The sequence below is a fragment of the Somniosus microcephalus genome, chromosome 1, assembly GCF_052327205.1.
Source record: "Somniosus microcephalus isolate GS21.2 chromosome 1, FLI_Smic_1.0, whole genome shotgun sequence".
Classification (NCBI taxonomy): domain Eukaryota; kingdom Metazoa; phylum Chordata; class Chondrichthyes; order Squaliformes; family Somniosidae; genus Somniosus; species Somniosus microcephalus.
The window spans coordinates 115,348,979-115,368,881 of NC_140987.1; the positions used below are offsets into that span (position 1 = coordinate 115,348,979).

Consider the following 19,903-nt stretch of genomic DNA (forward strand, 5'->3'; position numbering starts at 1 on the left):
AAAAGGCTGAAGGTTCGAGTGGAATCAATGGAAGCATATCAGGCTTTACAAAGGACAAAGGACACCCCCCCCCCCCGACGATGGTAAACAGCGTTATGGTGATCAAATCATTTGGTCAAATGATAATGATCAAAGGGAGGAATGTGGAAATGGAAGCTAAGTAAGAAAACTGAAATAAAATGAAGGAGTCACCATGTGTAAGGGATAATGGATAAATAATGCAGAGGTTCAGTAATGTTCTGAATAGAGGGCTCATAGGTAACCTCGTCAGACACGGGTGAGGTCACTACAGACGCCAGTTAAATGAAGTAAGACGTAAACTAATCAAGGAGATGAGACAGGATGTGGAATAGGATAAACTAATCATCAGGTCGCAGGAAAATAGGGACAAATGTGTAACCAAAGAGACGGGACAGGTTATAGGATAGTATAAGCCAGGAGGGAAAACCCCAGATAGAGAGCGAGGACCTAGGAGCAACACTCGACAGCAGGGACCTGGGGACAGAAACCCTACATAGAGGTTTGGACAGAGATTGATCACCTCGGACCAAATCAGGTAATATTGTTGTGAGTCTTATATTTTGGAATTGTACTTTAAATAATGAACGGTGTTTGTTAAGCATTTATTAAAGATCAATCTTTGTACATGAAATCTGTTGCCTGTGTGTTTGTTCAGACCAAACTTACATTTGAACCCTAAAAGGAAAATTGCGAACCTATTTGTTCGATCTTTCGAACATCTAGTGAAATCTGAGCAACAACCGATACGAGACTCCCAAAACAAGCGCTCTATTCGGAGCTCTGACACGGCAGGAGAGCCTCAGGTGGGCAGAGGAAATGCTTCAAGGACACCCTCTAAGCCTCCTTTTAAAGTGCAACATCCCCTCTAACACCTGGGAATCCCTGGTCCAAGATCGCTTAAAGTGGAGGAGAAGCATCCAGGAAGGCGCCGAACACCTCGAGTCTCTTCGCTGGGAGCAAGTGGAAGCCAAGCGCAAATAGCGGAAGGAGCGCACATCAACCCAAGCACCCCACCCACCCGCCCCTTCAACCACCGTCTGCCCCACCTGTGACAGAGACTGTAGATACCGCATTGGAGTCATCAGTCACATGAGAACTTTATTTTTTAAGCGTGGAAGCAAGTCATCCTAGGTTCCGAGGGACTGCCTAAGAAGAAGAAGGAGAAGGGTACAGAGTGCAGAGAACTATATTCTGCATCTGCTCTGTTGGCCCCCATTGAAGCCCTCAATCTGATGAAAGCTAAGAAACAAAGAAAATGATATTGCAGGTGAGGCTCAGGAAGAGTTATGATTGCCTGAGTATAATTGTAAAGCTCACAATAACAATAGTTATACTCAAAACAGTTTCACCATGAGGAATACAGCAACAATGGAAACTGCAGTAAAACATAACCTACAGACATTTACAATCTAATTGTGGTATTAAAATAAACTACTTAATAGTAACAATGAATTCAAAGATGTGCAATTGTCTGTGTCTTTGAACATCAATAGTCTCTATAGTGCAAACTCCACAATAAATGCATTTTTTTCATTTTTATTTCTAATTCGACAGTTTTAAATAGAATTCTGATTCACTGCGGAATAATATAATGCCAATCTTTGAGGCTCTTCTACCCCTTTTAAATGGTTGTTCCTCTGCACCATTGCAATTATTTTCCTCCCCTAGCAGTGGTGGGCTCCCTCTTGGTGGCAGAGATCCTGTTGGGAGGCCAGTCTGCGATGTTAAACAGGGTTATGGTGGGGTGGAAGCAGTGGGTGGAGGTCACGCACCAACCCTCCTCTGGCAGGAGCAGTGAAATCTAGTCCCTATGCGCCAACCAACTCTACTTCCCTGCTTCCCAAATTGTCGCCAGTTTTGTTCTTTAACTATTAGTAATATAAAATCATAGCATTATATAAAAAATAAGGACAGCATGTCTGACTATAAAATGGGGACCAAATTACGTCTACATGTCATGGTACAATTATTCCCCGTCCTCTAACCCTGCTTCATCTGAAGACTACACTTGGTCTTGACTCGCCGTGTACAATGCCACAAATATCAACCAGAATTTAATAAATATATTTATCATTGCACAATCCTCCAATTATAAGCTCAAAAATGTGCATATGTTTAATTTCTCTTCCTTACACCAAAGTACTTACTCATGTTAAAAAGCATAGATAAACTCACATCTTCTCATTTATTAGTGACTGAATAAAAATGTTTGTTTTTATGCAACAAATCAAAGCATGCTATGAGATGGATCTGAGACCATAAAGCTCCTTTTTGTCTGTGCTGGTTCTTTGAAAGAGCTATTCAATTAGTCCCACTCCCCTGCTCATGATGGGTTATTTATTGGGTTATTTCTTGGCCATAGGACAGATAGGACTAAAGTTAGGTAATGTTTATTGATTTTTAGCCTGCATAGAATATACATTGCAATCTGGTGATATTCGCACCTCAGGATGTGGAAGAGACGTGTATAGTTCAGGAAAAACTTGGAATGCGTGGTTTGATTTTTGCCATTGTGCCTGGATGGGGACCCATCCAACAATTCATTCAAAGCATCTGCTGCAGATCAATGAGTCAAGCGATTCCATTCAATTCAAACATCCTTTGAAACTAATAGCATGTGAATGGCTGTTCCTCTAATGTAATTGAAAGAAATATGGGCCGAGAAATTCAGTTGGTTGCGCCAGCCGGTAACGCCATAAGAGGGGTATATTTCCAGCGCTAGGCACTTAGCGCCCGGGCGCAGACCGATCTGCGCCAACGCCCAAATTCAGTTGACATTTAGCGCCGGCGCAAAGTGTTTGCGCCCGCTCAGCTGCGCGCGCAGCTTATGACGTCATCTCGTCGTGCAACGCTGTTTGTGCGCTCCAAACCGGAAATTCAGTGGCGCCCGCCCAATGTGGGCGTGGCGCTGCTAAGAACTGTGAAGTGGAACGCAACAGAAGCCCTGTGGGCCTCGGGGAGTGCTAATTAAAGGGCACTTACACTGACCTATAAAGCCCAGCCATTTTGCTGCAATGACTTTACTGCTTTGGATTTCTGGACAGAGCTTACTGATTTGGGACAACATAGGAGAGGTATTTTTGGCTTCTGGCCAGTGCTTTGACATTTGATTTCACTGTTTTCAACTTTATTATGGGGGCTGTATGGGGGTCCAACCCTCAGTTGCAGCATTATGTGCGAAGGGCTCGCAGACGCTGTGAGAGAGGGCCAGCCATGCCTAGACGCAGAGGGGCCATCAGGCGTCGGCAACGTAGGCCTTACCCACTCAGGCAATACCGGCAGCAGGTGTCCTATCTCACCATGACTGCGACGCATTGTGTTAAGAGGCTGCGCTTCAGAAGGGAGGTGGTTGCAGAGATCTGCCAGCTGCTTCACAGAGATCTGCGTCCACAGCTGATGTGCAGGACGTTTCTCTCAGTGGAAGTGAAGGTCACGGTGGCTCTGAACTTTTATGCAAGCGGCTCCTTCCAAGCCGCTGCTGGGGACATAGTGAACATCTCCCAGTTCGCTGCGCATCGCTGCATCCGGCAGGTCACCGATGCACTTTTCGCGAGGAGACACCAATTCATCTCCTTCCCCATGACCCGACAGAGGCAGGAGCAGCGTGCAGTCGGATTTGCCAGGATCGCGCGCTTCCCCATGGTGCAGGGCGCCATTGACTGCACGCATGTGGCTATGCGGGCACCTATCCACAATGCCGAGGATTACCGCAACCGGAAGGGCTACCATTCCCTAAATGTACAGCTGGTGTGTGACCACAGGCAGCGCATCCTAGCTGTCAATGCCCGCTTCCCAGGAAGCAGCCACGATGCATTTATCCTGCGCCAGACTACTGTGGCTGACATGTTCCAGGCACAGCCTCCACCAAGGGGATGGCTTATCGGGGACAAGGGCTACCCTTTGTGTACATGGCTCATGACCCCACTCCGCGCGCCCAGGACCCCAGCGGAGGAGGCATACAACGAAAGCCATCAAGCCACAAGGAACATCATAGAGCAAACGATAGGCGTCCTCAAGCAACGGTTCCGCTGCCTGGATCGTTCCGGCGGATCTCTACAGTAGTCGCCGGATAGAGTCTCCCAGTTCGTCGTCGTGTGCTGCATGCTGCACAACCTGGCTATCCGCAGGACTCAGGCACTGCCACCTGACATTGCACCACCACCTCAGGAGGACGAGCAGGAGGACCATGAGGAGGAGGAGGAGGAGGAGGAGGAGTACCAGCCCAGGAGGGAGCCACAAGGTCCAAGGGCCGTCCGCCGGGGGCTTATTGATCGACACTTCTAGGCCCCCCTGTCAGGGAATGGGCTGTGGCAATGAACGCACCTGAAGGCAGCCGCACCGCAAGCCCTCAGCCGGTTAACGCAACAACCACTTGAAACCTGAGACGTGGACATGCTGAATAAATAAAAAGCTTTATTTCACAAACTCAGGGCCCTTCCCACATGAAACAGAAAAACAGACAAGACCCCCAAAAAACAGTCAAAAACATCTGTCACTCCCAAAACCTGGGGAGGACTAACAAAACTTGCCCATCCAAATGGCCTTCATCATTGGCCTTACAAAAATAAGCCCCCCCCTCAACACAAACATCCCCATAAAAACAAAAAATGCCTTGATCCTCGGACTTACCAAAAATAATGCCCCCCCAGAACACAAGCCCCCCAATATAAAAAAAACCGCTATCACCACACTCTAATGGGTGTGCCGAGAGGGCGAGTCCTTAGACAGGCTTCTCTGGCCTCTGCCCGACCTGCTGCTCCGCCTCAACCTGGGCCCTGTGGGTGTGGCAAGGCTGGGGGAAGGCTCATGAGGGCCACAATGCGTGTCGGCAGATGCCCTTGGGGGTCGGCCTAGACGAGGCCCGGCCCGGGAGGGGCCGGCTGCTGACTGCTGCAGCTGTGGCTGGCCAGCATCAGCCTCAGCAGCAGCTCGTCGCACCTTGGCTGGGGGAGTGGCAGTGTCGGCTGCACCAATGGGGGCAAGCTGGCTGATGGCAGGCGCGCGCTGCTCGCCAGAGACACTGGCACTCGGCCGAGCTGGCAGTGCAGCAAGCGCAGCAATCTGGTGGAGGCCAGACCGCTGTGCTGCAGCAGGGCGGCGGGTGCCCTGGCGATGCTTCCGCGCCACAGCGAGTGTGGCAGAAGTGAGTGCCCGAACTGCCCTGGTATGTGCCCGCATCAGCTCTGCCAGTGTCTGGACGGCACCACTCATCTCGCGAGTAGCGTCCTGGGCTGCCGCGAGTTGCTGGACACCCCTGTCGTGCGCTGCCGCGAGTTGTTCGACCCCCCTGGCCTGTGATTCCCCGAAAGCGACCACACTATGAGCCAGGGACTCAATGGCCTGAGGCATCTGTTGCACAACCCCCATGAACTCCTGGTGGCGCCGCTCAGACGCTGCCGACATCTCATCGAGGAGGCGCACCTCCTGGGCGAGGACCGTCTCCGGACTGGAGGGCGGACTCTCCCTCTGGGGAGAAGGCCGCCGAGCTGGCTGACCCTTCCCGCGTGCCTCGAGCCCACTGGGCCCAGGATCTGCCCTCCCCTGCAACACCTCCCCCCTCTGGGGAGAAGGCCGGCGTGCTGCCGGACCCTTCCCACGTGCCTCGAGCCCACTGGGCCCAGGATCTGCCCTCCCCTGCAACACTTCCCCCTGGCTCTCCTGCAGGCCAGACGTCTCCCCTCCATTGCCATCCCCTGGCGCGGATGAGGGTTCCCCCGATGTGCCGCCTTCCTCCTGGTCCTCGTCGTCCTCCTCCTCCAAGGGCCTGGCACTCGGAGCTTCAGGGACCACCTCCTCCTCACCAGCTGAAAGCAGGAAGGCACAAGAGTAGCTTTAGAGTGAGGACAGGGCGTCAGCGAGGGAGGCCTGAGTGGTGGCATTATGCGCATTTGTCGGTCAGTGCGAAAGGATGTAGATCTGAAGCGCAAGGGCAACGACAGAGGTCCAACCGGTCATGTCCTTACCAGTGGGTCCCAGTACAGGGTCCGCATCTCCGATCGCAACAGGGCCAGTCACCCGGGCACGCATGAGTCGAGCCACGCTCTCCTCCAGCTCACTGAGCGCCTGGTACTGGGGACGGCCTCCCCCGGTGGCAGACTGGCTCCTCAAATTCCGCGCCAGCTTGGCCTGCAAGAGAAAGGACGGCCTCTAAGTACAGTGTGGTGCCCTGTTGCTGTGTGCACTGCCTCCCATGATCGAATAGCTTGGCCAGTGTGGTGCCCTGTTGCTGTGTGCACTGCCTCCCATGGTCGAATAGCTTGGCCAGTGTGGTGCCCTGTTGCTGTGTGCACTGCCTCCCATGGTCGAATAGCTTGGCCAGTGTGGTGCCCTGTTGCTGTGTGCACTGCCTCCCATGGTCGAATAGCTTGGCCAGTGTGGTGCCCTGTTGCTGTGTGCACTGCCTCCCATGGTCGAATAGCTTGGCCAGTGTGGTGCCCTGTTGCTGTGTGCACTGCCTCCCATGGTCGAATAGCTTGGCCAGTGTGTTAAGTGCAGAAAGTGCTATTGATGATCATGCCAGTGCCATTGCTGCGGGAGGAGGGCTGCCCATTAGTCCTTTGAGGTCCCTTTGCCCATAATGTGAGGTGCACATGCAAGGATGAGGAGGACACTGGAAAGGGTACTCACCTTCACCATCCGAGTGAGGTCGTTGTACTTCTTGCGGCATTGGTCCGCACTCCTGGGGACATCGCAGGTGGATGACACCCTGCGGGCGATTTTCCTCCAGGCTTTCCTGTACTGGCTCCTGGGAGCCTTCTTGCCACTGTCTGGGCACAAGATCTCTCTTTTGTTTTCGACACCATTAATCAGCACCCTCAGAGCATGCTCTGAGAAGCACTGCGCTCGTTCACGGGCCCTCTCCATGGCTCCAGGCGCTATTTTGGTCCACCAGCAGTGTTGAGGCCTAGCTGCAGGGCTCCAGTATGCAGGGCGTGGCAGCAGTCAAAGTCGACCCTTCCCCCTTTAAGAGCTGGCCGGCGTCAGGGTGTCTGCTGTCAATCAAAACATGACCGCACCTGCGCTGCGCCCGGCCTCGGCGTTATCAGGCCGCATCGCCGGCTTAGCGCCTGAAGAGAGCATTGCAACGCCAGTTTCAGCGCTCGGCCAAACTCTTGGCCAACTCTACTGAATTTCGGCGATGTGGCCTACACTTTCCGGCGGGCGCTAACTTTAGCGAACGCCCGACTTTAGCGCCCCAAAAGTGTCCAGATTGAATTTCTAGGCCATAGTTCGTAATGTCCTTTGTTTCAATATATTCTGAAACGATTTTGAATAGTATGTTTGAGGCTGATTTTATCCTAGTCAGAAGTCAGTCTGAGGCTGTCAATGGTACAAAGCTAATCAGAGGCTCCGTGGTACAGTTTTGCCACAGGAGTGGCTGGTCATACTGAAATGGGAAAACACATGGCAGATGAAATTTGACGCAGAGAAGTGTGAGGTGATTCATTTTGGTAGGTTGAATGAGGAGAAGCAATATAAACTAAATGGTACAATTTTAAAGGGGGTGCAGGAACAGAGAGACCTGGGGGTGTACGCACACAAGTCTTTGAAGGTGCTGGGATAAGTCAAGCCATACAGGATCCTCAGCTTTATAAATAGTGGCATAGAGTACAAAAGCAATGAAGTTATGCTAAACCTTTATAGAACACTGGTTAGGCCCCACCTGGATTATTGTGGCCAATTGTGGGCACCACACATTAGGAAGGATGTCAAGGCCTTAGAGAGAGTACAGAGGAGATTTACTAGACTGGTACCAGGGATGAAGGACTTCGGTTACGTGAAGAGACTAGAGAAACTGGGATAAAAACAGAAAATGCTGGAAATACTCAACAGGTCATACAGCATCTCTGGAGAGAGAAACAGAGTTAACGTTTCAGGTCGATGACCTTTCATCAGAGAAAATGGGGTTGCTGTCCTTACAGCAGAGAAGGTTAGGGAGAGATTTGATAGAGGTGTTCATAATCATGACAGGTTTTGATAGAGTAAATAAGGAGAAACTGTTTCCAGTGGCAGAAGGGTCAGTAACCAAAGGACACAGATTTAACGTAATTTGCAGAAGAACCAGAGGCGACATGAGGAAAAGAAATTACGCAGCTAGTTGTTATGATCTGGAATGCACTAACTGAAAATGTGGTGGAAGCAGATTCAATAATAACTTTCAAAAGGGAATTGGATAAATACATGAAGAGGAAAAAATTACAGTGCTATGAGGAAAGAGCAGGGGAGTGGGACTAATTGGATAGCTCCTTCAAAGAACCGGCAGACGCACAATGGGCTGAATGGCTTCCTTCTGTGCTGTATCATTCTATGAGTTATGGATTCTAAGGGCTGGAAATTAGGGCTCCTTTGCATCTCCTGTTACCACCTCTGGGGGTGCTAACGGGGTGCAAATGGGTTTGCGACCGGGCACGGCGATATCAACGCCTCCCACTAAATTCAGCCGGAGTTTTGCGGTGGCAGTAAGACGTTGCACCCTGACCTCCTGCGCCTGGAGATCGTGACGTCATTACCATGTGCAGAGCCCCGGATGAAAAATTTCCCCTCACCCCCTGCTTGTGCCCCTGCCGTTAACAGCGACAGGTAGAGGAGGAGGCTTTCAGTCGGATGTCCACTGGAGGAGCGCTATTTAAAGGCGTCCACTTCCGGTGTCGTTTTCGTCGGCCAACAATGCTGCGTTGTTAATTTCACACAGACAAAGAGGCCTTTTGACCGATTTGCATTTCAACAAGTGTTCAGGCACATAAAGATTATTGAGTTTCATTGAGGAGAGATTTGAAAGTGCAATATTTGTATCCTTTCATGGGGGCTGTACTGGCACTGGACCTCGCCCTCCAGTGTCAATGTCAGACGCAACTGAGGCACAAAGAAAGACAGCAAAATGTGGCCAGAGGTAGGAGGGCCAACAGGGCTCTCAACAGGAGGCCTTACCCACCCAAGGTATTCTGGCAGCAGTTCTCCTACATGAATTTCACTGAGGACCAGTGTGTTAGAAGGCTCCGCTTCAGCAAGGACGTGGTCACAGAGCTCTGCCACCTCCTGCAGCCAGATCTCGAGCCTGAGATCAGGACAAACACGGCTCTCTCAGTGGCAGTCAAGGTCACTGTCCCCCTGAATTTCTACACCAGCGGATCATTCCAGTGTGCAACAGGTGACATCTCCAACATCTCCTAGTTTGCCGTCCATTGCTCCAGCCACCAGGTCACAGATGCTCTGTACAGAAAGAGAAGGGGCTACATTTCCTTCACATGACCAGAGAAGCAGCACAAGCGTGCACGTGGTTTGCCAGGATAGTGGGCCTCCCCATGGTGCAGGGCGCCATTGCCTGCACCCATGTCTTTTTATGGGCAACTCATAACAATCCTGAGGTATTCTGTAAACGCAAAGGCTACCACTCACTTAATGTGCAGTTGGTGTGCGACCACACACGGCGAATCCTGACCGTCAATGCCCGTTATCCTGGCAGCAGCCACGATGCCTTCATCCTGCACCAGACCGGTGTACCAGATCTGTTCCATCCACCACATGAAGCTTGCGGCTGGCTGCTGAGAGACAAGGGCTATCCGCTCTCCACCTGGCTCATGACTCCCCTCTGCAATCCCAACACTCGTGCCCAGCACTCATATAATGAGAGCCATGCTGCCACCAGGAACATCATTGAGCAGACCATCTAAGTGCTCAAGCAACGGTTCCGCTGCCTTGACTGCTCGGGAGGAGCTCTCCAGTACTCGGCTGAGCAGGTGTCACTTTTCATCGTGGTGTGCTGCATGCTGCACAACTTGGCCATCATGAGGGCGCAGCCATTGCCACCAGGCATAGCCGCACCACCTCAGGAGGAGGAGGACAAGGACGAGGAGGAGGAGGAGGAACAGGAGCACGAACAGCAGCAATGGAGGAGGCAGCCACTTAATCGGCGTTCTGCAAGGTTGGTCCGTGACCGCCTCATCAGACTTTGTTTCCAGTGACTTTGAGTCCTCTGGCTCCGTCGCCATCATTCCATCACTTTGTGATTCCATACCATACCCCAGGTACATAGTGTCTCCCCAGTGGCTGCAGCAGGGCTGGTGGAAGGCTGCTGAGTGTCAATGCCAGACACTACAGATGGCCTTGCAGGACGCCCTCAACCAGCTCTGGGCCTGGAAGGCCCGGCTGTACACAGCACCAACTCAGACTGGGCGGCAGCAGTCTGAGCTGGCTGGATGACAGGCAGTGACAAGGGCAATGGCAGAGTGGCAGTGGTGGGATCAGGAATGCTGAGAGAGGATAGCAGGTTCCTGCTCCACTGACCCACTCCCACTCCCCCGGGGCAGCACCTCAGCAATCCTACCAATCTGCTGGAGCACAGATTGCTGGCCTGCTGCGACATCGTGAGATCCTCGGTGGACTGTGGTGGACCCAGCGACGATGGCAGAAGTCAGATCTTGCGGGGCATCAAGCTGAGACTGCATGAGAGCAGTCTGAGGCTCAATGGCAGCAACCATTGACTGCATTACAGCACTAAGACATTGGGCCCGATTTTCTGGATCGTGCGGGAAATGGTCGGGTTCCCCGAATGTGGGGTTCCGACCTGAAAAAAAATGGGTCAGCCAGCTGCACGCAATTTCCCTCAAGTGGCCAATTAAGTTCCAGCGTGTGGGCAGCCTTGCTAATTGTCCATTTCCAGTCAGAAAGCCGCACAGTATGATGTCATCATTCGTGGTGCTTTCAAGGTCCACAGCAAGCATTGCTTCCTCTGTTGGCTTCCAAACGAACCATAGAGGATGGCAGAGGAGCCTGCAGCAGCTGTGGCCAGTGCCAGACCCCGAGCTGCCTCCAAATTCGACGAAGCTTCACTGCAGGCATTATTGGATGGGGTTAGGGCCTACAGGGAGGTCCTCTTCCCTAGGTCAGGCAGGAAGAGGCCTCCCACTGAGACCATGGCTGCATGGATGCAGGTGCCAGCAGATGTCAACTCGCTGGGAGTCACCAGAAGAACCTGGATACAGTGTCGGAAACGATTCCATGACCTTCACCATACAGGAAAAGCAAGAATGAAGTTTCCAACACCCTCAGCCTGATCCCCATTGCCTTTCCCCACCAGCACTCAGCTTTAGCACTCTCTTCCTTCACAACCCACTTCACAGTCACATCCATGCACCCTTACCCATTTCATCTCTCTCTATGCTCACATTCACATAACTATTCCACCATGCAGCCCTCACACTTCCTCTCACTCTGATGCTTTGAACACAGCTGACAACACACAGGGAGGGCCCTTGGTCTTGCAGCCTCACACCATCTTTGTCTCCCTCTAAGTATCTATGCTATGCAATCTCTACACTCACTCCTTCCTTCTCACTCAAACTCCACTTGTCTCCCTCATTGCAGGAAAGAGAACTCACAACAACAGAGAGCGAGTCAGGACTGGAGGAGGCCCACCCTCAGTAGCCCACCTGACCCCCTGGGAGGAAGGAGTGCTAGAAATTGTTGGGGCTGATGCGGCCGCGGAAGTTGGGGAAGGAGAGACGGGGGCAGTCCCGCAAGCTGGTGACAGAATAGTTTGCCATCTCTCTCATTGACATAGCATGAGTCGCTGTTATGATTCTGAAGCTACATCATTTGGACTTATGAACATCTGCCACCTCCAATGTGCATGTAACCTTGGCATCACATCTCTAACTCCTTCCTCTACTCCCCCACAGGACCATCCAGAGCCCCCGTCCCCACTGTGGAGGAGGAAGAGGCTGTGCAGCCAGACTCCTCAGAGGAAGCTCCAACCTCTGAGGGCACAGCGTCAGCAGAAGTAAGCGCACCCAGCACCAGCGCAGACACTCACACCTCGGGGGGGACCTTCGGGACATAGAGTAGTGTTGTCACCATGTGTTTCACAGCTCACAAGTGAGCCTCAGCAGATTCTGGAGACAGGGACAGCAGTGGAGAGTCCTCGTCGGAGGGCGTAGGACTCTGCTAGCTCAGCTCAGCTGCACTGCATGTCGACCCTCTGCCTCTGGGTCCATCCACAAGAGAAGAGGTGATGGATCTCCATGCACAGATGCAGGAGTCTCTGGCAGGTTTTGTCTCCAGGGTCGCTGCGAGTGTGGAGCGATTGGAGGAGTCCATAGCAACCATGAGCAGAGCCTTTGTGGAGTCATTGGCGCATGAATGCATCACCATGGAAAGGTTAGCAACCTCCATGGAGGAGATAAGTCGCCAGGGTATGGAAAACATGGTGAGTGCTCATAAGAGAATGACATCTCTTGAGGAGCGATGGCCATCTATTGAGCAGAGAAACCAGACCTTCATGGAAGTCCTTCTGAGTAGGACTGCCAGTGCAGAAATGGGTCCCCATGGCCCCCTAATGCGCAGCAAGGTGCTCTCAAGCCACTTCCAAGCGCTGGCCCCTTCTGGCCTGTGCAGCTTCAGGTGAGTGAGCAGCAGCCTGGTGCTCCTGTTGCTGATCCCGCTGTTCCTGGTTCTGCTACTGCCGCCTCTGCTGCTGGAGATCCTCTAATGGCAAGAATGGAAGGAAAAAAAGGCGTCCCATGCTTCTGGTAGATGCCCCCGCTGAGGAAGCGCTGAGTGAGGGTGGCGAGAGGGGCTTCCCAGGAGATCACATTGGAGAAGTGTGTGAGGCTCCAACGTTCCACAGCTGTGCCTAAGCCTTGAACAAGTAGCCCCAAGCCTGCAACAACAAGGTCCTTCAACATACAAATGCTCTCCGATTAAATCTCAGCTTTCCTGAATGACCTGCAGCTGAGAGCAAGCAAGCCGGGATGCTTCACGCCAGGTTTCATCAGCGGGGTTCCCCGCAGGCGTGTTTAGCGTGGGGAACCCTTGAAAATAGCAAGGGCCCCTTAAAATGGCATTAAACATGCCAATAATTGCTGATTAGGGTCCCGACGGCCAGTCCCGCCAGCGGCGGGCGGGATTGATTCGGGTCAGAGAGAAATGGCGGTCCGAAAGTCGGACGGGGCAGGGAATCAGGCGGGGGGGTCGCGACACCCTATTTCTGCTATTTTCGGCCCCCGCCCGCCTGGAAACCCGCCCGACGGCTGGGAGAAAATCGGGGCTATTGTGTCACTTTCGCCTGTGCTGCAATGGAAGCTGCCACATCGCCCATGACACGCGTCATGAGGTCTGGATCCACACGGTCTCTCAGGGAGTCCACTATCCTCTGCACAGTGGAAAGGATGGGTTCCATGGTGTGCGCAGAGCTCTGTGCAATGTTGGAGGCGGACTCCTCCACACTCCTTACCATTGCCGACAGGCTCTCAGGCACCCTTGCCATTGCACCTATCATCTCGGTGTGCATGCCCATCACCCTTCTTGTGAACACCTCCCCATCGAGGTCCTCATCTGAGTCCTGTGCAGCAGAACTCTCGCGGAAACTTGCCCTCCGGGGAGCTGGCTCCCAAGCTGCCCTTTCCCCCTGGCTTTGCTGCAGCCCGCTCGTCCCCGGTACATCACCCAGTGCAGACCCCTCTACTAAACTTGCCTCTAAAGATCGCGTAGTGCCAGTATCTGAGGTGGTGCCTGCAGGTGAGAGATACAGTGACGCAGTGCTTTGCTCCTCCTCTTCTCCTTCCTCACTCTCAGTGGGAGGCTCAGGGACAGGCTGGTCATCTGGTTGCTGATTATCTGAAAGCCTAAAGGCACAACACTCGCCTTAAGCTGAGGGCAGGGGGGCAGGAATGGAGCAAGGAATGCAGACAGTATCAGGTGCTGGAAAGTGAGAAAGGTTTGTGGTGTGAGGGGGAAGTGGGATGAGAGAAGGAGAGGGGATGAACATACCGTTGTTGCCCCCAAGGAAGTCGACCTCACCGATAGCCACAGCGCCCACCACCTTCTGCCCAATGACTCTCAGCACTCGCTCCACCAGGTCTGAGAGCTGCTGGATCTGCGCATCACCCCCACCTGTTCTCTGCTGCTCCCTCCTATTGTGGGCCATCTTGGCCTGCAAGAGAAACAAATGTGTTTGAGTCAGAGTCCAGCTATGTGTTTGGGAGATATGCCTGCCGTCATTGAATATCTGTGATTGTAGTCAAGGCATGAGATGTGGATGTGAGTTTGAGTAGGTGAAGATGTTTGGTGGGTGAGTGGTGGTGGTGTGGTTGTTTGTGCAGTGTGCACAGACTGAAGTTCATATGCTGGTATGTAAGAGATGTTGAAGCATATACTCCCCTTGACCACCCGACTGAGGTTGTTGAATTTCTTGTGGCACTGTGTCAGGCTGCGTTCCACCACACTACTGGCCGAGACCTCCTGGGCCACTTCCCTCCACATTGCCCAAAACACCTGAGGCAATGGCCTCCTTCCAGTGGTCAGGAACAGTATTGCTCTCCTTCACTCCACTCCAGCCACCAATGCCTCCAATGCCACGTCTGTGAACCAATGAGCTCTCTCCCTGGGAGTGGGAACAGCCATAGCCATCAGGGGATTCACTTTAAGAGCTGGAAGAAACCAGTGTGAAAGATCATTGCTGAATGCATTGCACCTGCAATTCATTAGCACTCTGCTGATAGCACCCCTGTAGTGCCCCACTGAGGTCATTAGCACTTGATTTAGCGCCCCACTTCCTTCCTGGGGCGCTAATGCCCAATTTAGTAGAAGTTAAGAATCCTTAGCGCCTGGCGCTAAATTTTCAAAAGTAAGCGCCCCAAACAGGGCGATACCCAATTTCACCCCCATAGAGTTTACCCACAACTAATGTTGGATTATCTGGTCTATATTTACCAAGTTTATCCTTTATTTCTCTCCCCTTCTTGAACAAGGTGTTACAGTACAATGGCTTATCATAATTAAAGAGTAGAAATTTGTGGCCAGGGTGTCTGCTAACTCCTCTCAGTTCCTTCAACAGTCTCAGGGTCATGCCTTCAAGGCCTACTGATTTATCCACCTTAAGTTCTAGTCATTTTTTTTAGACTCAATTCCTTTTCTTATGGTTAGCTCTACCAATTGTTCCATACCCTCCTCTAGTACATCTATGTTCTGACTCACATCATTGTTTGTATAAACTACTGCAAAGTATTTAATATTTTTGCTATACCTTCATCCTTCACAGACTTCTTTCTTCAACCACAGCAATTCTACCCTCTCCTTAACTATTATTTTAATTTTTATGTACTATCTGCTAGTATTTCTTCCTAGTCCCTTTTAGCCCTCCTAATCTCCCTGTTCACGTCCCTACCACACTTTACATATTCCTCATACTTATCTTTAGTGTTGTCTTCCCTTATTAGAATATATTTATTTTATACTCCATGCATCTCATGTGTGAAGATTTTCCACTGCTGATCTGTTGACTAGTTTGCTAACTTTTATGCCCAGTTAATTTGGGCCAGATCGCTTTTTATCTCACTGAACTGTGTATCTTTTCCCAGTCCAGTACTGTTATCGATGACTGTTTTTATCCTTTTCTGTTCATTGAACCTAACAGCATTGTGATCACCAGTTCCCAATTGCTTTATTACTTGCTGGACTAGAAACACACTGATCTAGGAAACAGTCTTGGATATATTCTAAAAAGATTTCCCATTCATTGGCCTGTTTTTTATACATATACTGGCTGGAGTGCCTGGCAGTGCCGAGGCTTTTTTGAGGGCATGTTGTTGTTGGAAGAGAGAGAGAGAGCGACTGGGGGGAAGAGAGAGAGCGACTGGGGGGAAGAGAGAGAGAGCGACTGGGGGGAAGAGAGAGAGCGACTGGGGGGGAAGAGAGAGAGTGACTGGGGGGAAGAGAGAGAGCGACAGGGGGGAAGGGGGGTGGGGGAGGGGGGGTGTGGGGGGGGAAGGGGGGGTGGGAAGGGTGTGGGGGGGAAGGAGGTGGGAGGGGGGAAGGGAGAAAGGGAAGGGGGAAGAAAGGGAGGGGGGGAGCCAGCAGACCCTCTCTCCTCTGCCGACGATGGCTCTGTGGAGCTCCGTGCTGCCCCACGCACTGACATGGCCCAGCCAAGCGCAGCGCCCCGGTCAGTCCGAGCCTGCCCCCCCGCCCTCCAGAGCCCCGCCCCCCCGAGCCCCGCCCCCCGAGCCCCGCCCACGCCCACCCGAGCCCCGGCTTCAAGACCGCCGATTGCGGCTGGGCCTGCGCTGGAGCCAAGCCCCGGGAACGGGCGTGAGCCGGCTTGAGGCTGTGAGAAAGGGCCGGGCCCGGTTGCCGGGGTAACCCTTCCCCCCCTTCCCGCTCTCCCGAGCCCCGCCCTCCCGAGCACCGGCCCTCCGCCCGAGCCGCGGGGGGGAAGGAGAGAGAGAGCCGCCGCTCCTCCGGTCGATGTGTTGCGGGCCGACCCCTGATGAGCACCCGATCAGCTGAGCCCGAGCCCCGCGGTGACCGCTGTAATGATATCAGCAAATAGTGAAGGTATTTGCCTGTTTGATTATTTATGCCTTACCAGCATATTTGCCTGATTGATTATTTATGCCTGACCAGCAGAGGGCATGTGAGAGACAAGCAGTTTAGTTTTAGTTTAGTTTTAGATGGATCTCTAAGATGGTGTCTCCTGTAATGCTGTTAACTGAGTTGAACAAACTTTAGATTAAAAGACATTCTCTTTCATAAATGTCTCGTCATTGAACCCACAAAGAAATCGATACATGGTGTCAGAAGTGATTGAAAGAGATGAAGAGGAAAAATCTGAAGTTAAATCAGCTCTCCACATATTAGCAAGCCAAAAGAGAACATCATTACTTACCATTGGAGAATAGCTAACGAAGTGAAAAAATGGTAGGATTACACCCACCGGCGAAGTTTCAGTCGACAGGTAATGTGGCTGAAAATTGGAGGAGATTCAAACAACGTTTGGAGTTGTATTTAGCGGCAATCGGAGCTGACGAGAAAAGTGATAAAATGAAAGCGTCAGTGTTCTTACATGTCGTGGGTGATGAAGCGCTGGAGGTGTATAATAACTTCACATTCGCTGCTGATGGAGACAAAATGAAGCTAGATAAAATAATGGAACAGTTTGAGGCCTACTGCATACCTAAACGTAACGTGACGTTTGAGAGGCACAGATTTTTCACATGTGTACAGAAAACGGGAGAGACTATTGATCAGTATGTGACTGAACTGAGAAACCGAAGCAAAACATGTGAATTTGGGGGACTGACAGACTCGCTGATAAAAGACAGACTGCTGTGTGCTTTTCCAGATAATGGTCTAAGGGAAAGACTGCTAAGAGAGCAAGATCTAGACCTGGGAAAAGCCATAGCACTGTGTAGGGCTACAGAGACTGTGAAGTCGCAGGCAAAGGAGCTGTTCAGTGACAATAGCTGCAACGTAGATGCAGTGAGAAAGAACGGACACAAACCGTTTAACAAAAAGAGCGCCAATGTGAAAAAAGAGGCGTGGCCAGCGAACAAAAATGAAAGGGGCAATCGAAAGTCATGTAGTCGATGCGTTACACAGCATACACCAAAAAAGTGTCCAGCATATGGTAAAACATGCAATAGTTGCAACAAAAACAACCATTATGCCCGTTGCTGTAAGAACCAAGCGCAACAAAGCAAGGTCCATACAGTAGATGAAAGCGAGATAGAGGAGTTCTATGTAGATGTTGTGTCTGAAAACAAAGAAGAAAAAAGAGACTGGATGTTGACACTAAAAGTGAATGACATACATATTCCATTTAAATTGGATACTGGAGCACAAGTTAATGTGATATCAGAGACTGGTTTTAAGAAAATTAGACCCAGACCAAAGATACATGGAATAAAAGTGAAAGTGACAGGATACTCAGGTACTGATATACCAGTGAAAGGAAGATGCATTGTCAAAGTGACACACAAGGACAGAGAGCACACGCTAGCATTAATCGTGGTGCCAAAGGATGTGCAAGCCATACTAGGTTTAAAAGCCTGTGAGAGACTGAACCTGGTAAAGAGAGTCCTCGTTGTGGAAAGCGAAGGAGAGACAGTCTATAATGAACTCATGAAAGAGTACAACGACCTATTTCAGGGTCTAGGCTGCCTTCCAGGAGAACACACGATCAGAGTAGATAAAAGTATGACACCGGTCATACATCCATGCAGAAAAGTTCCGTTTGCTCTTCAAAAGCAACTGAAGGCAGAGTTGGACAGGATGGAAAGCCTGAACGTGATTCAGAAGATAGATGAGCCAACTGAGTGGGTGAGTTCCCTCGTCGTTGTGGACAAAAAGAATGGAAAGCTCAGAATTTGCCTGGTTCCAAGAGATCTAAACAGAGCAATAAAGAGAGAGCACTTCAAGCTTCCTACACGTGAGGAAATCATGTCACAGTTTGCAAATGGAAAGTATTTCAGCAAGTTAGATGCATCATCAGGATTTTGGCAGATGAAACTGGACGAGGCAAGTTCAAGACTGTGCACGTTCAACAGTCCATTTGGCAGATACAGATTCCTAAGGTTACCATTTGGCATTGCCTCAGCTCCTGAAGTGTATCACAAAACTATCCATATGATCTATGAGCACCTGGAGGGAGTTGATACATCAATGGATGACATCATAGTATGGGGAACCACGAGAACTGAGCATGACGAGAGACTGAAAAAAGTGCTGGAAGCAACAAGGAAAACAAACCTGAAGCTGAATAGAGAGAAATGCCAGCTCGGGGTGACAGAACTGACTTCTACCAGGGCATGCTTGTATACCGCACAACGCCGCTCGAGTGTGGTATGTCACCAGCCCAACTCCTTATGGGACGTCTGCTAAGGTCAAACCTACCCATCCCGGAGAACCTCCTGAAAACAAAAGAGGGGGAGAAAGTGAGGAAGTTCAAAGAACAACAGAAAGAAAAGCAAAAGTACTACTATGACAGAGGAACACAAAACCTACCTGAACTCCACACTGGTGACCAAGTAAGGTTCAAAGACAAAACAAACATATGGACTCAGAAGGGAACTGTCCTGAGTGAAGTTCAACCAAGATCATACACCATTCAGGCAGATGAGGGTGCTGTTCTGAGAAGAAATCGTCGGGATCTTCTCATGGGACCAGCCACAGCAAGTCAAAAGACTGATACTGTTGAACAACCTGATCACACAGCAGGTCAAAAGACTGATACTGTTGAACAACCTGATCACACAGCTGAGAACCAATCATCTGAGGCAACAACTCAGATTCAAGGACAATCAATCAGAAAATCCTCAAGACACGTGAAGCCTCCTGAGAGACTCATTGAGCAAATTTAAGGACTCTTGTTATAGAAGGAAGTAATGTTATCTTATTCTTTCTTCAAGTTCTAGTGTATTGACATATTTCATGTGAACACACAAAACAAGGTTAAAAAACCTTGATAATGATAATGATAATGTAAGTTCATTAATTGTTACAGTTAAAATGCAGAGTAATACAAAGAAAAACATGTTGTTAGATAAAAGTAAAATACTTTTTGTTTTAAGAAAGGGAGATGTAATGATATCAGCAAATAGTGATGGTATTTGCCTGTTTGATTATTTATGCCTTACCAGCATATTTGCCTGATTGATTATTTATGCCTGACCAGCAGAGGGCATGTGAGAGACAAGCAGTTTAGTTTTAGTTTCGTTTTAGATGGATCTCTAAGATGGTGTCTCCTGTAATGCTGTTAACTGAGTTGAACAAACTTTAGATTAAAAGACATTGGGCTAGATTTTCAGTTGCTTGCGCCAGCAGTTAGCACCTTAAGAGAAGTGATTTTCGGGCGCTATGCGTGTAGCGCATGGGCGCAGCGTAGTTTGCGCCCCGCCCCAAATTAAGTTGCCCGTTAGCGCCGGCGCAAAGTTTAGCGGCCGCCCGGATGCGCGCGCAGAAAATGACGTCACATCCTCGTGCAACGCCCTTTGGCCCGCCCCGAATCCAAACTTCAGTCGGACCGCCCCATTGTGCGCCTGGCGTCCAGAGCGTTTGTAAAATGGAACGCAAAACACCCTGGGGAGCGCAAATTCAAGGGCACTCG

The 19,903-nt window shown here is 50.8% G+C and overlaps 1 protein-coding gene across 2 annotated transcripts in view; it reads right to left on the minus strand.

The window, feature by feature from the left end:
* Window positions 1–4,412: 4,412 nt before the first annotated feature.
* LOC147124306 (uncharacterized) overlaps window positions 4,413–19,903 on the minus strand; it is an 18,896-nt gene continuing 3,405 nt past the window's right edge. For both annotated transcript variants that reach the window (XM_085998737.1, XM_085998819.1), the window contains 2 exons: window positions 5,985–6,147; window positions 4,413–5,825 (listed from right to left, as the gene is read on the minus strand). In XM_085998737.1, coding sequence (XP_085854863.1) covers window positions 4,714–5,825; window positions 5,985–6,147 — 1,275 coding nt within the window. In that variant the 3' untranslated portion in view covers window positions 4,413–4,713. The remainder of the gene's footprint in view (window positions 5,826–5,984; window positions 6,148–19,903) is intronic.